Below are 16,905 nucleotides of genomic sequence, written 5' to 3' on the forward strand. Positions count from 1 at the left end.
CACCTTTGATTTAAGGCATTGATTTCCCCAGTTGGGGTACCTGTAGCCCCAGAGGTACAAACCAGGACATTTAGGGGTACGTGGCGGAAAACTGAATACTGGTGGCAGATGGCACATATGTCAGTAGTATACAAGGTACAAGTAAAAAGTTGTCAAATTAATTGATAAGTATTGGAGTGGGTTTTCTTCATTATTTAACCTCGAGAAAAGCCTGTCCCCTTGCTTTGTCGTGTTTGTCCCTCTCTAAACACTATATTGTAAATGCCCCACTCCAGCATACATACTCACCAGTGTGCCCCTCATAGGCTCAGCTTTCATTATTCCATTCACTTTGTGAATACTCAAGTTCTGTCATGCCAGTACCACACACACCTCTGTCAGTCCTGTGAGTCCAGCAATCATATTAATTACAAATATTTTGCTAATATGAAGGGTACAACTTATGGAAATGGCCTACCAAGGGGTATGGAAGTGAAAAAAAAGGTTGGGAACCACTGATGTAAGGCGACATAAGCCTATATTTCATCATCTTCAGTATATTTTCTCCTTGAGGGAAGGAAATCTACCAAAAATTATGTGCAAAACAGTAAAGTATCAAGAAGTGTGTACATGTTCTCTGTATGAGTACCTTGAAAATTGTTTCTGTTCTGTTTTCTATTTTGGGAATGATCCAACTCTTAATAGTACACAGCAGTACATCGTGTACTGGGTATTGAATTATACTTTAAAAATAAAACCCAATAACTTCTGTTATTATAGTAAGCAAATCCCTCTTGACTTAAGTGAACTTTCCTCCAGGCTTCAATTAATATCACTCAATCACCTGTCATGAGTTATTTTACTGATAATATATTTTTTTCTTACAAAATTGACTAGAGAACAATGTGTGCAGCTGAGTTAACAACCAGCATGTCTGGGAAGACATAGACAGAATGGGCAGCTTTGCAATTGGAATGTGATAAAACATTATAGCCCCCTCACCGATGCATTTTAACAAGCTGCTATCTTTATTAACTCACACAAATAAAGCCTATTGTTTCCTCCCATTGACTAGTCATTAAACAAAAGCAAGCTAAATTATTTTGTTTACCATTTCTCAAAGTGGTGTTTGTTTCATCCTTTTTAAATATTTATATATTTATTGTTTTTAGCTTTAAATATTTCCTTTTAATGATGAAGCCGCCTTGGGATTTTTAAGGAGAAAGGTGGAGTAGAAATACTTAGAGTAACAGCAGAAACAGCAGCCGCAACACACTGCTTCTCATTGCAAAGCTACCCATTTGGTCTGTTTCTGGTCGTCAGTTGCTGAGAGAAACCAGTGTTGTTCTTATATCTGTGAAGATTTTCAGTCATCCAGGTGAAGTTATCTGGAAGTTGAGTCATGGCAACTGGACTTCTTCCTTGTTAGGCTGAAATGTTTCACAATTCATCCAAGTAGCTTCTTCAGTCTGAGAACAGTTGGTAGGAGACTCCCGATATATCATCCACTTTGGTTTCACTTCCCTCTGGTCTGAATAGGCTTGTTAGATGGAACAGCCTGAAACCCAGAGCCGATGGAAAAATCTGGTTATTCCTTGCATGGCGGATGTGTCTGAAAAGCTCAAAAGTAGTATACCTTATTATGGTCAAAAACCAGTAAAACCAAATCAGAAAAGCTCAAAAGGATTTTTGGTAATCACCACAGTTCAAAGCCACAAGCACACTAAGGCAAAGACTCCACACAAAAGAACGGATGCCAAAACACAACAGGAGCAATATAGTATATGTGGTCCTACGCAAAGAGGAGTGTCTGGAGCTCTACAATGGGGAAACCAAACAGCCACTAAACAGGAAAATAGCCCAGCACAAGAAAGGCAATGGCTCAGGACCTCAATCAGCAGTGTTCCTTCATTTGAAGGACAAAGGACACTCATTTGATGACCAAGATGAACTCATTTTGGACTGAGAAGATAGGTAATTTGAGAGAGGGGTCAGGGAGGTCATACATGTACATATAGAAAATCCCTTATCCAACAGACATGGAGGCCTTAGACACAAGCTGTCTCCTATTTATCATGCTGCCCTTTCATCCATCCCCAGAAAGATCAGGACCACCCCCACCAGAAAGAACACTGTTAATGACCCATGACAATGGGTGGAGAAGGACTGTAGAGGTAGAATGTTAACTCACCCCCCCCCATCCATTGTCCATCTAAGAGCCTATTCAGAGCAGGGAGAAGTGAAACCACCATGGAGGACATATCAGGGGTTTCCTACCAATTCTCTTCAGACTGAAGAAGCTACTTGGATGAGTAGTGAAACATTTTCAGCCTAATAAGAAAGAAGACCAGTGATCATGACTCAGCTGCCAGACAGTGCTGTTCTTATTCTGCACTTATACTCGTCTGTCATATTGTAACCCAGAGATCTGCCTTTTGCCTTTTCAGTTCCTCCACAATGCACTGTGAGAGGAGGCAGCCGGAGCACCTCTTTGCTCCTCCTGTCTTCCCTTCAGACAGGCCACAAAACTAGTGGAGGAGGAAAGTCGAGAAGGAAGGAAAGCCCTGTCTGCCTTGTCTGATGATGTGCCACCTGCCTGGAATTCTCCATTTTGGAAATTCAAGGTCAAAGTGTTGTTTCAAGTGATAAGGTAGAGCTGTGGCCTTGTATTCTTGAAGGCTTTCACGGCCAGAAGGCCACAGCTGGCGATTGTGGTGTTTTTGGGCAATTTGGCCGTGTTCTGAAGGTTGTTCTTCCGGACGTTTCATCAGTCTCTGTGAGCAGCATCTTCAGAGGAACAGGAGTAGGAACTCTGTCCATGCTCTGGCAAAACATCAGGAAGAACAACCTTCAGAACATGGCCAAAGAGTCCGAAAAACCCACAACAACCAGGTGTGCACTTCTTGCTACGAATGTCCACAATTTGTGTTCACTGCAGTTGTTGCCATGTCTTTATCACTGTACTGTATTTCTGCCTTCAGAATACATTCTAAGTCATTTGAATTAAATATTGTTTAATCAAAATGATTTTTTTCTGGCTGTTTCATATGCATAATTGTTTCTTAGTCCAATATGCTTTGCTCAGATGGTTTGCATAATGAATTAATTTTGCATAATCCAGTTTGGGAACCTTGGCATGTAACAGGAATATAATTTCCTTATGCGTTGCTGAAGCTCTTGAGCATAAGTTTCCCAAGGGCTCCATTAATGTCTCCTTCACATTATGGGAGCTGTGTTTGTTCTCAATGTGTTATAGAAGGCAGTGATTCTATAAGGTCCTTTTTCTCTCCCATTTCTCCAGTGGTAAACTATAGCTGGCATTAACGGCAGTAGCAAGAAAGAACATGGAATGGTTTTGTTGGCATTGGCTTTGGGTCCTTAATCAGACATTACATTTGTATTCATCTGTATCTGGCAATAACTGTTGTAGCTTTTATTCAATGTCAGTTACATTGAATGGGATTTTTAATTAGCATTAGGGCTGTGCTGATAAACTAAGATATTATGTGTTGTCTCAGGAATCCTAATGTGATTACCTGAGAGTGCTTCTGAGCTATCACCAGTGTATCTCCTGGATGATCTAAACATTGGCATTGGAATAGGAGAAATTTATTTCAAATTATTTGCAGAACACACACATCACAGGAAGCCGGATGCTTATAGTATCTGGGGTATCCACACAATGAGAATTTAAAGCTCCCTTAGTATTTGATCAGCTTCAGGGAGCATTTTAGAAAAGCTGGGAACTTGGATCTTAGGTAATCTCTTATTTTGACCAATTTTGTTGGCTTCAGACATCAAAGGGGCAATCGCTGTGTAATCTCCGTGTAACATGCAAAATCAATATTTGTTGATGTTGAACATTAAAAGCCTGTTCAGCCTTCCCATCTGTTCCTGCTGTTCTCTGCTGCAAGGAACAGACACACCAACCAACTTCTCCTTATCTTCAAGCTGGTGATAATTAGAAGGAAGAAGGTTTCCTTCATGCAATGGTTAAATCAGATGTTGTTTTTCTAGACAATAGGACTGTTACAGTAATCGTTCATCGTTGGTAAGTTCCTCAGTATCATTTGGCATTAATCACTCCTAAATGAGGAAGAAGTTTCAAACAGATGATAGCACACCCAGGATTAGAACAGGATGGTCAGGTCATTATTATGTGAGACGTATGACAGCAGTGGACAGATCTATTGCCATTGGTGCATGCAAAGCTTCCTTCATACTAGCCAGATTCCCACTGATGCCAGTCTCTAATTTCTCACTATGTACCACCAGTTGACCAACTACCAGCTTGTCAGATTGCTAGACGTACAAGGTTCACTGTCCTGTAATCTAGCCTGAGCACCTGACAAGCATGTGCATATAAGTATGTGTATGTATGTCCATATAGAGCAAGGGCAAGACCAGAGTCATTGGATATAGTTAGGATAATTCTGTTTAGTTATGTCAGCAGAGGAGCCACGTGATATTAGTGGTGAAGTATCTTTGTTTCCTTTTTGAAAAGCCTTTTTTGAGGTTCAGTATATGAACCCTGCAACTTGGATTCTTTCCAATTAAAAAAAGTTGGTGGGGCAACCATTCTCATTCAAGTTAATCAAGATTGGTCTTTTCAATTGATGTGATCTGTTTTAATGCTGGGGATGTTTAGGGTCACCTATTTGTGAAAGGGGGAACAGTTTTACTTTAAAAAATCACAACTGGAAAACCCTTTGCCTGAACTTCCCCATATTTGGCACAGAGTAAGACCCGAATATCTGCTACAAACACAATTTGAAGCCCAGTTTCAAAGTTATAATTTTTTGTTTGGGCTGCCTCCAATTTTTAGAATTGTCTTGAAGAATGTTGATTTGTTCTGCCAGCACAAGATCATTGCTGCACTCTTGAACAGGAATACCAGGTGTCTTGATTCTTTATTCAAGTGTCTGAGTCAGGCTGTAACATGATGTTGTGTTCTGTCTCTGTCTCTGTCTCTCTCTCTGTGTGTGTGTGTGTGTGTGTGAGAGAGAGAGGGGGGGGGGAGATTGTTTAGAATTAGATGTTTATACCACTTCAGCTCCCTTCCCACATCTATCTGAACATTGTGTTTGCATAGAATGGGTTGGCGTGCTTCCAAATTTTAAGCCATTTCTGCCAAAAAAATTTAAAAAACTTTTGTCATATTGTCAGCAACTTATTTTTAAAAGCCTCAAAATTTAAAGATTCTAGTTGCAGCAAACAACCCTCCATAACAAACAAAACTATTTAAAAAAAAACACAAAAGAGAAATAACTAAAACCAGCAAAATTAAAAACAAAAGGCACATATCTAACTGAAAAATGTCCATTGTGCACATTTGGCCTTTATGCCTATTCTGGTGAAACATAGAACAGCTATATCTGTTTGTTGATTTTCCTGTTATAAGCAATGGGAAGACATCCAGAGCCTTGTATTTTCTACATCTGAAATGTAATGGATATTGCCCAAAACGATCCAAGGTAAAGCTGCCTTTTATTTGAAGCACCAAAATGAGATCTATATTGGTATTTTTTATTCTCTTTATGATCATAGTGAATTTTGATGTTTCATAGCCAACAACCCTCTTCAGCATAAGATAATAACATAATCACAACCCTGATGGATCATGGCAAAGGACTATCTTGTCTAAAATTCTGTATCTGTGCAGTGGCAAGCAAAATGACTTTGGTGAGGAACTTTGTCACAGCGTTTTGTGAGGCAAGGCTTATCATTGTAGAACCTGTGGCAATTCTTTCTCAGCCAGGCTTATCTTTTTTGTTTGTCTATTTTTGTTTTCTATTTTTCCCCTCACCAATTTAATTATCCAGTTTCTGGATCCTTTTAAAAATGCATTATAATGACTTATTTCTAGTCACCTGACACACAAGCCAATCCTAGTGACAAATGTTATATTTTTGATAAAGTCAGCAATGTTACATTTCAGTTTTTAAAGAAATCTTTTCTGGTGAATACTATTCAGATCTGGCAATTTGTTAGTCTGGTCTATACATTTGTGTCTTCTCACTGACACTTGCTTCAGAACTTCAATCTTAGTTCCTGAAATTATCAGTCCAGGCACAGTATCTTTCTGATATAGTCTGCAGGAGAAATAGATGAAATTATTCATTCAGCAATCTTCTTATCTTCCTTTAAAACACCTTTAAATCCCTTAACCAGAATTCTGTAGGGATCATGCCATATAACTGTGCAATAAGGTAAACCAGCAGTTGTTGCCCATTCTGCCAGAGACCAGCAACAATTTATGAATTGTTTTAGCAAGACCTGCCAAGACTTTGGATTAACTATCAGCCGGTAGAAAACACAAGTTATGGGCCAGGGCATGGACTTGCCTCCCTCTATTACCATCTCTACACAAGAATTGGAGATCGTTCATCATTTTGTGTATCTTGTCTCAACAATCACTGACACTGTCTCCCTAGATTTTGAGCTGGATAAACGCATTGGCAGAGCAGCTACCACATTCTCTAGGCTCACAAAGAAAGTATGGCTTAATAAAAAGCTGATGACATATACCAAGATCCAGGTCTATAGAACCTGTGTCCTGAGCACACTCCTATACTTCAGCGAGTCCTGGACCCTTTGTGCATGGCAGGAAAGGAAACTGAATACCTTCCATATGCGTTGTCTCCGACACAGTTTTGGCATCACCTGGCAAAATACACTGCCAAATAGTGTAGTCCTAGAATGAGCTGGTATTGTTAGCATGTACACATTACTGAAATAGTGATGTCTGCACTGGCTCGGGCATGTCATGAGAATGGCTGACTCTCAGATTCAAAAATATCTCCTGTATGGAGAGCTAGTGCAGGAAAAGCACCCCAGAGGGAGACAGCAGCTGCAATACAAAGATATCTGCCAGCGGGATTTGAAGGCCTTAGAAATTGACCTCAAGAGATGGGAAACTTTGACATCTGAGCGTTCAACTTGGAGGCATGCGGTGCAGCATGGCCTCTCCCAATTTGAAGAGACCCTTGTCCAGCAGGCCGAGGCAAAGAGGCAGTCCTGAAGTCAGCAAAATCAGGGCGCTGGACAGGGGACAGATTGGATTAGTCCTCAGTGTGGAAGGGATTGTCACTCTCGAATTGGCCTTCTTAGCCACACTAGATGCTATTCCAAGACCTCTATTCAGAGCACATTACCTTTGTCTCTTGAGACTGAAGGATGCCTACAATGCAAACCACCTTACCTGTGTATCTACCTTTCTGTCAGGCTTCCCTGCATCTCCAATTGGGAAAGTTGTTTCATGCCTTTGTTGTTATCTTTGTTTGGGTAAGACTTGAATATTCTGAAGCAACCCATCACATCTATAGTACCTCCTGTTGTCTCTGTTTATTAACCTCACATCTCTGTGCATGCATCCCTCTTGATGAAAGCATCTCACATGCATTGTATTTGTCTTCGGTGTGGAAGGGATTGTCACTCTCAAATTGGCACTCTTCCTCTTGGAAGTGATGGTATATTTCACTGCAGCAGACAATCCTTATACTGTATTTGTATTGCAGAAACACCTATGTTAATGTTAGGTCTGGGTTTTTTCCTGCTTCTCAAATAATTCTGACAAAGCGATGCTCTTGGTAATGTGTGCATTCAGAAAAGAGGGGAGAATAAAACCTGGCACTTGCTTTCAGCAGCTGTTTTCACAAAGAAACAGTTTGGCAATTCCATATAAAGAATTCATCCATTTTCACACTGCGCTATCAGGCTGTTATGAAAGCTGCTTCCAAACATACTTCCCAAATGTCTTCTGATACATTTATTTCTCCCCACAATGTGTTTTCCAAAAGGACACTTGGTCATATTTTTAATGATATTCTGTTGCATTCTAATTCAGTCCTCCCTCCATGCCAGAAACTATAGAGTGTGCGCATCCCTAGGAGCCTCCTTCGCCAATTTATAACTTCTGTTGGGTTGATGTGTTTGCAATGAGCAAATACATTTCTGTCTTGGGTGCTGAGTTCAGTGAAGTATTCAGTGAGACCTTTGGGATATGGGGCACTGTTAGGGCCAGGGTCCCCCAGCAATAACTCTGTAGGATCCAACTCAGCTTCTTGGCTCAGGACAGTTTTTTATTAGTGGTACTGCGTCACTCCCCCCTGCCTTTCCAACTAGGGGACACAGTTAACTTCACTGGAATGCCCTGAAGTCCAGGTTATGGAAAATGAGAAGAAGTGGAGAGCTTAGGTCCAGGATGCACCCCATTCAGGGAAGGGTTGTATAGATAAGCAAAAGAAGTCAGGCAGCTGGTCTCTACCTGTCCTCTTTCTTGGCACCACTTGCCTCTCCAGGGCTGTGGCAGTGCCCACACTAGTGTAGCCTTATCTAAGCATATGGCTGGAGTTTCTGGTGACTGACTTCCGTCTCAAGCAGACAAAAACCCTGCAAGGGTAGACAACCTCTAGTGTTCCCCTCCAACATCTTCTTCAGAGACAGGTGTCCTTATCTCTGTGCCTTCCCAGTCCTGCTCTTTTATTCTCCCTGACCTTATCTCCTCCAGCTGTTCCTCATCAGGCAAGCATCTCTCCTCCAACTGCAGGGACTCCTTGCCTCTGGCTTGATACTGAGGAAACTTGCCCTCATCCTGCCTGCCTGATGTTTGTGTGCTGCAGCCTGATGGTTTGCTAGGGGTGCATTTTTGCATCCCCTCAGACATGGGGTCCTTGTGTTGTAATGAATTAAAGAATTATGGGGGATGCTGGGCAGAGTAGCATCCGACGCAGTGGCCCAGGTTTGAAAAGTTATTGAAGGAAATTCTAACATGCCTCGACATCATCTGTCAGATGTGTTGTTTGCTTTATAAAGAGGAGGAGGGCATATGTGTAAGACATGGGTGAGGGATTTCTCTGCCAGAGCATCCCAATTGTGGAACACTTTCCCTTTAGAGGCTCAACTGGCATCAACATTGGCATCATTTCAGCACCAAATTGAAACATATTTATTAGAACCTTAAAATATGTTTACCCTGCCTTTCTCCTTAAAAGGAACTTTGCGGGAACAGTTTGGGGATTGTGGCCTGCATGGGTTTTAATGCAATAGTCTTGAGATTTTAATGTTGGGTTTTAAACTGTTTGATTTTAAATTGTTTAAATTGTTTTAAACATCTTATGTTTTAATATCATTTTATACAGCTCCGTAATTTGTTGCAGCTTGGTTGGTTGCTTTGAAGACTTCCCACTGCCTGCTATGTACATGGCTCTGCTATTGTGTACCATTGCACACTTTATCCCAAGTCTGGTTATCATTTGGTTCAAACTGATGAGGAAGCACAGTGATGGAATCTCCCTGTCACCTACTGCTTATCGCCTACATGAACGCCTTTTAAAGAACTTTCGTTTTCCTGGAGGCATTTTGTGTTGACATGACTAATAGATAATAATGCTACACTGCAATCTGTTTTTTTTTTTAAGTTGTGATGTTCATTCACTATCTTAGTAATTTTCGGTGGTGTGTTGGTGGAGTAGGGAATTTAGATCCTATTTTATTTTGCTGTGCTGTTTTTAATTTTACTTTATTGTGTGATTTGATGTTGATGACAGCAATAACATTGGTGGTGGTGCTCTTTCTTCTGTTTTCTGACTTGATGTAAGCTGCCTCCAACGACTGTGAGAACACGGGATACAAATAATTGAGAAATGGTTTACAATGTTATGAAAAATGTTAGATTCATTCTGCATTTGACACCATCCAGATGTGAGGAAAATGCTTGAAATAAAGATTTCACTGGCTTATGGGTAAAGGGAATTGCACAGATTGAAGAAAACCAGACTGTCTTTGAACCCCTGTGAAACATCCTTTTGTTTTTTTTATTTGCTCAATGCCATTTTATTTTATTTTATTTTAAATATTCTTATCCCACCTTTCTTCTTTAAAAAGGGTCCAAGGAAGCTTACATTACTAAAAGAGAACATTTAAAGCTAAAAACAGTAAGTAAGTAAACACATACAGTGGGGTCTTGACTTGAGAACTTAATCCGTATTGGAAGGCGGTTCTCAAGTCAAAAAGTTCTCAGGTCAAATCTGCATTTCCCATAGGAATGCATTGAGAACCATTTGATCCGTATCTGCTCTTTTCCGTCCATAGAAACTAATGGGAAGCTGCTATTCTGCCTTGGACCACTAGAGGGGGGATATTTTGTTTCTTTTTTTCTTAGGTCAAGAAAGGTTCAGGAAAGGCAGGGAAAATACAGTCCAGGAAGTACAGTACCAGGCAGTCTGAATCCACTCTCTAAACGCTGGGAGGAGTGAGGAAGCAGACAGGCACCCTTTTCACTGGCCAACAGTTAACTGAAATTTCAAATTTTGCACTTTCCCCGCCTCCCACGTGTTTTTTTTTTCAGTTCTCAACTCAAATCTAAGTATGTAAGTCAAGTCAATATTTTCCTATGAGAGCGGTTCTTAAGTCAAAATGTTCTTAACTCAAGCCGTTCTTAAGTCAAGACCCCACTGTATTCAAAAGGCTCACATATCACACTAAAAATCAAAAGCAATACCAAAACACATTTAAAGCAGTAAGAAACAACAATCCATTTAAGAACCCCACTCAGGCATCCAGTCACTCAGGGAAAGATTGCCTGAAGAGAAAGGTCTTCATCTGCTTGCAGAAAGACAGCAAAGACGGGGCTAGCCTGGCCTTCTGGGGGAGGGAGGTCCAACATCTGGAGTAGTGACAGAGAAGGCCCTTTCCTGTGTCCCCACCAAGTGCACCTGTGAGAGTGGTGAGATGAGAGAAAGGCCCCTTCTGATGATCCTAACACCTGAGCAGGCTCATAAAGGAGAGACACCGCCCTTGAACTAGCTTGGACCAAAGCCATTTAGGGTTTTATAGGTTGGAACCAGCAACCAAGGAGATGCTGTAACAGGGAAGTTATGTGGTCTCTGTGACCAGTCCTAGTTAACAACCTGGCTGTCGTATTTTGGACTTGTTGAAGTTTCCAAACACTTTCCAAAAGCTGTCCCACATAAAGTGCATTACAGTAATCAAGCCAGGATATAACTAAGGCATGTGTCACCATGGCTATATCTAGACTATGACCCTTTTAGGAACAGCTCTTAGAGTAGACCTTTGGTCTAGAAATCAAATGAATGAATGAATGAATGAATGAATGAATGAATGAATGAATGAATGAATGAATGAATGAATGAATGAATAATAGGCAGATGCAGCTGTTGCATTAGTTTTAATTGTGCACATGGACTCCTCGCCACCACCCAAACCTGGACATCCATGAGAACCCTCAAGCTGCACACTTGTGTTTTCAGTGCAATCCCATCTAGCAGAGGGTGCATTTTTATTTCTTGATCTCCCTTTCAAATGAGTTTAGAAATCACATAGTTCCCTGTAATTAGGTACTTACGGGGCGACAAGGGTATATATAATAAAGTTAAAAATCATAAATAATATAATAATTAGGATTGGAGTTACTTTACTGGTGTAATGAATAACATGGCTTCTTACCTTTCAAAGGTTACTTTTAACAGCCTTTAAAGTAATTCTAGAGGCATTTTTCACCATTATTTTCTCAACCCTAGAGAGTTAGATTAAAAATGTAATTACAACTTAATGGACAGTGCAACAAGTGAGATAACGAGTTTCCCTTTCCATCGCTTTAATAAGTGATAACAACAGAATACTTTTTGAACTTTGTTGTGAGCAATAAGAACAAATTATTTTTCAAAAACTAACTATCAAAGCCCAGTAAAAGAAAAGCAACCTCAAGGAAAGCTACCTGAATTCTTTAAAACAGAAAACTAATAACTAGAAACTTATTGGACTACAAATGGTCCATGCAGGACTTTATTCTTGAGTAGCCATGAGATTATTTCATGTCCTGTTTTTGGTGCCTTATGAAACCCCTGGAGAAAGTTTGCCTAGATAGCTGTAATCCAGACCTGAACCTAGTAGTAATACTGTAACTGGAGATACTCAGTATTCAGTGTCATGCTCAGGGCACGCATACACATTTATTAGATTATTACAAGATTAAATGACTAAGAACCACAGTATGGTATAAGAGTGCAATGGGAAATTCATATGATTCTGAAGTAAACATTTTGCTAATCATTTTAAGATGCAGCTTTAAAAAAACTTAAGAGACACTTTGCAAAATTGTATACAATGAATATTTAGGAGGAATTATTTTAGACACTATGCAAATTATGACCTGGGGTGAAAAATGGTTACTATATATTTTTTGTACCTCAGTAATAATTTTAGATGGTTGAATGCCACTAGGATGCTACCATTAAAGCTGATGATTCTTGCAGACTGAAATATGTGAGCTAGGTGTATCATAACCTTTTCAGCAGGGTCATTTGTGGTCTTCAGCTAGGTAAAGTATAACATGGCTCCGGTAAAGGTGCTTTCCTCTATGTGGGAAATGAAAACTGGTGATCTGGCTGGACCTAAATCTTGTACAAAAAAAGTCAAGATCCTGAAAGAAAGAGGCATAATAGCAATGGATTGAGAAAGTGGAACCTGAAAGAAAGATAGATGGATTGTGAGGAATGGGTCTTGGAGAACAGAGGCAAGAAGGACCAGATCGGAGAGGGGCTCTGAAGCAATCCCACAGTACTACGGTCAGGAAGACTGTATGAGAAGAATGAGGGAAGGGCATAAGGAGATGGCTCATGGAGATGGACAGCGTAGTCAAAGGATGAAATAAGGATGGTGGGGAAGCTACTTGAAAGGAGGGAGCTGGATGACTAAGGGGAAAACCCTATGTAAACACCAGGGTTAGCAACATGACGATGCCATCCCTACTGCCAACGTTCCTACATGCCTGGCTCTTTTGTAGATCATAATGCATGAAACCCGGTTGTCTGCAGTGTGGTTTTGTGTTCAGCCTAAATTTCCTGCATTTGGAAACTCCAGTAAAGGAGAGTTCCTGCGTGCAGGGAGAAATATAGGGTTGTTTGGCCAAATGTGTTTGCAGCATTAGTACCTTAGTGTGATCCAAAAAGGTCTCTAGAAGTTCCTGTGTGTGGCCAAGGACATTGGGAGTCAGACATGCCTGTCCATTTGGCCCTCACTTGCACGGAATGCAAGAGTATCCTACTCATACACAGGTGCAGTGATCATTCGTTGTCTTCATTCAGAGAAGTGACAAGCTATATAGGATTATGTTTATAAAGCTTAAATATTTTTTTGACAATATAAGGAACTTGCTACTAATTATCATTGATTCTTCTATTGCACTGATACTACGTTGGGTTGATACACTGATATGAAGTGTGAAATTTTTAATATTTCATATTATTTAGGCATGGGGGGAGTCAATAAGGAAATGTAAAAAGTAGACAATGAGCTTTGTGGTGATGGTTGTCTGTGTGACCCCCGAAAGGAAGTAATGTTTATTGAATGAAATAGAATGGTAGTTCCCAATCGTGGGTAACCCAGGTGTTCTTGGACTGCAACTCCCAGAAACCACAGCCAACACAGCTAGTAGTGAAGGCTTTGGGAGTTGCCACTCAAGAACGTCTGGGTTACCCATGATTGGGAACCACTTATTTAGAGCATGAGTGCATGACTTATGATTCTCGGAACTTCAAACCCCAAAACTGCAAGTACAGTATATCCTATCCTATGTGTTTCCAGTCCCTGCCATTAAATTCTCCCTCCCTCCCTCCCTTCCTCCCTCTCTCTCTCTCTCTCTCTCTCTCTCTCTCTCTCATACACACACACAAACGTATTTCCTTTTGATTGTGTACTGCTTGGTCTTTACAGCTTGCTCTTTCCCTGATGTTGCAAGTAGTGGTGAAGAAAGTCTTAACTGTTACTGGGATGACTAGGTGGAAAGAAGACTCTCCAGTCTTTCCAACTGAGAAAAGAAGATTGCCATGATGTATGTGTCCAGTGCACACTTTGAAATGGGAAAAAATTGTGTATCCCAGATTTAGATTTTTTTTATTATTGTAATAAACCCGATGGCACACAATGCAACTTGCCATTAACGTTTCTGTTGTGTTGCTATAAAGTTGGTTCAATGCACTGGTATGAAGTAGTACTGGTAGTTTTCACATTATTTAGGCATTGGGGGGAGGGGGGTCAACTGACAAGTAACTTTACCTTCTCATTAATCATCTTTGTGTTTTTCTTTTCTCCCCCCCCCTCCTTGTCCCACTGTGTCTGTCTTTCCCTCCTGCACTAAAAAGTGGCTGTTCCACTATCTCCAAGTTCCTCCTGCTGTTCTGCAATAGACCAGTACCTGTCTAACCCTGAACACATCCTGTAAGTCTTTCATATTATTACCGTAGCATTACATGTTTCTGTGTGGTGTGAGTGTGTGTGTTTGTATCCATTTTAACAGACGTCTTCAACCTTCCCCCTTGTCCTGTGGCTCAATGCTGCCAAGTTGGCCTCACAGAGCCTTGGAGAGCTTGCCTCCTGTTTCCCTGCCAGGCATTGTGGTTGATGGTGGCCTTGCGGCTATAATATTGAAAGTCACTTTGCCTGACAATTACCAAATAGTTTTATTAACGGAAATCGAAGAAACACAATTGTGAAGTCTGTCTGAATATTCACTCACACTGACATTGACTGACTCTGACTCTCTCTTACTGAGGCTTCTCACTACCTGCACAGTACCGAGAAATGTCACGTGGTGTCTCTCAGCCACGCATTGTCACTCACCTGCATGTTCTCACCGTGTGAAGAAATATCAAGCAGTTATTTATTATCGAGCAGTTATTTTCATAACCAATTTTTACTTCTGTTTGTTTTTAATGGAGACAGTACAATAGAAAAGGCAAGTTTTACACAAACAAGCGAAATTAAGATTTTGTTCTGTATTGCCTTTTCTTTCTTACTTTCTTTCTTTCATTCATTCACTCATTCATTCTAACTGCAAAATATCATAACATTTCTTCAAGAGGCCTTCTGGAGGTCTGCAGACCACAGGTCAAAAGCCTGTGTTGCAGATGTCCTATCCACACCTGAAGTAGCCTAGTCAGAGGACCAGAGTTAATTTTCCTGTTCTCTTGCTTAGCTGAATTACACTGATCTGACATTAGAGGAGGAAACTCCAGCACTCACTAGTAGCTTCATGGTGTTTGTCATCCTTGCTCTTAAAAACAAGATTGAGAACATAGGTGGTAACACATCAAAGTATAAATCGTATCCATCAGTTCTTCCAGTCATCTAAAAAAGAGTCAGCATTATAATAAGGAATCTCTGTCGATGAGATCCTTCATGAGAAACTTTTAATAAATATTCGGTGCACTTTAGGGCTTTAAATCTTGAGTTACATCTTGATGGCCCATTGCAACAAAAGATATTTAGAGGGGGTCCATGGTAAAGAAAAGGTTAAGAACTGCTGATCTGCTCTGATAGGTTATCTGTTAAAAACTATTTGCACTCTAAATAGAGTTTTAAGACCATGCCTCAGAAAGATTTAACATTGTTGTTAAAAATTATTTTATAAGGTTTTAATATATGGGAAATTCTTTCCTACCTGTGTGGATGTGCCAGAGATATTAAAAAAGTCTTTTTTAAAAAGAGATCTCTAAAAGAAGTGTCCAGCTCATTAAGGAGGAGGATGAAAAGTGGTTAATTAAATGACATTCTCAACACAGCATTTCCTATTATGGAGTTGGCCCTCTGAACATACTCCTTTGGCTGTCTCCAGATTTCTCAGAACAACATTCTCTCAAGCTGGAAGAATTTGACATTTTGGCAGCCCTGATGAAGGAAGTCCTGGAAGGAACATTGCATGTGATTGTCAAAAATGACTCAAGAGGACAAGATACTTCTGAGCAAGAAGACAATCTAACGCAATTACTATTCCAGCCAAGCTGCCACCATGGACTAAATTCAAAGTTATCCTGACTAGAACAAACCTACTGAAATCAATGGGATTTAAGAAAATTGTGAATAACAAATGCCATTCATTTCTGTGGGCCTGTTTTAGAGAGGGTTGACATCAGTTCACCTCCATCTCTCTCTCTATATATAAGGTTTCTAGTGCAACGGGGAACCTGGATGTCACACTGGACTCAAAATCAGCAGTTTTCTTGTGATAAACAATGGAGGTCTGAAAGACTCTGCTGATCTTTGAATGTCTAAGAATGTAAGAAATAAAGCAGACTATACAAAAACTAACAAACAAAAATTAAATTGCATGGAGGATTTCTTTGCATCAGTAGAACATAATTTTAATATATTCTTTTAGTGTTCTGCTATTTTCAGCAATTTGAACTATAAGAACTGAGAGTCCCCTACAGCAGTCAAGCAAAACACTGTGAAAATAAATTAATAGGAGGTGCAAACTCTATCCAGTTTTGTCTGAAAGGCCCGTATACAGCAGGCATGGACTGGTACCAGGTTTTCTTCTTTTCATTTTTGAAATATATTGATGTCTTTTATCCTGTTCTAGTTAATGCATGCTAATTGAATAGCAGTATATTTGAATGTCAAATATAGCCACCTCAAAAGACAAAATAAACCCTTAAAAATAGTGATAAAATATAGGACATCATATGACAAAATGTTGGTTCTTAACATCGACACCATTTTGAATGCTAAAACAGCAGACTTTTATTTATTTTTTATATATTTATTAAAATTTGGAACCATTTTGTGGTTTTCCTCTTTCTTTCCTGTGCTATATTCCTTAGGTGCTGATCTCTTTCTTTCACTTTGTACCACACATAACCACCAAGAATTGATATAACTGCCAACTCTCCTTCCCTGTGATTGTGACAGAAAATCTCAGATATCTTCTAGGAATATAGGTTTATATGGACATATAATTTGTCAGTGAATAATACTATGAAATTCTTTGGCTGCAAAGCAGTAAATGTGAAGTCATACAAGAGGGTCCATAGGAATTTCTCTGAAGGAGGCCTGAAATACAAAGTGACATGTTAATACAACATGCTCCAGTTCAACACAGTGTGCCCATTTGTGTACCTGGACATT

The 16,905-nt window shown here is 40.0% G+C and overlaps 1 protein-coding gene across 2 annotated transcripts in view; it reads left to right on the forward strand.

Annotated features, from left to right (window-relative positions):
• Positions 1–16,905, forward strand: part of HTR4 (5-hydroxytryptamine receptor 4) — a 242,181-nt gene that overhangs the window by 184,088 nt on the left and 41,188 nt on the right. Inside the window, exon 7 of one of the 2 annotated variants that reach the window (XM_072990255.2) lies at positions 14,142–14,217. The exons of the other annotated variant lie outside the window; for it this stretch is intronic. Within the exon in view, the coding sequence (XP_072846356.1) occupies positions 14,142–14,202 (61 nt within the window). The 3' untranslated portion in view covers positions 14,203–14,217. The remainder of the gene's footprint in view (positions 1–14,141; positions 14,218–16,905) is intronic. 2 annotated transcript variants of the gene reach the window in all.

Source organism: Pogona vitticeps, chromosome 2, assembly GCF_051106095.1.
Source record: "Pogona vitticeps strain Pit_001003342236 chromosome 2, PviZW2.1, whole genome shotgun sequence".
Lineage (NCBI taxonomy): Eukaryota > Metazoa > Chordata > Lepidosauria > Squamata > Agamidae > Pogona > Pogona vitticeps.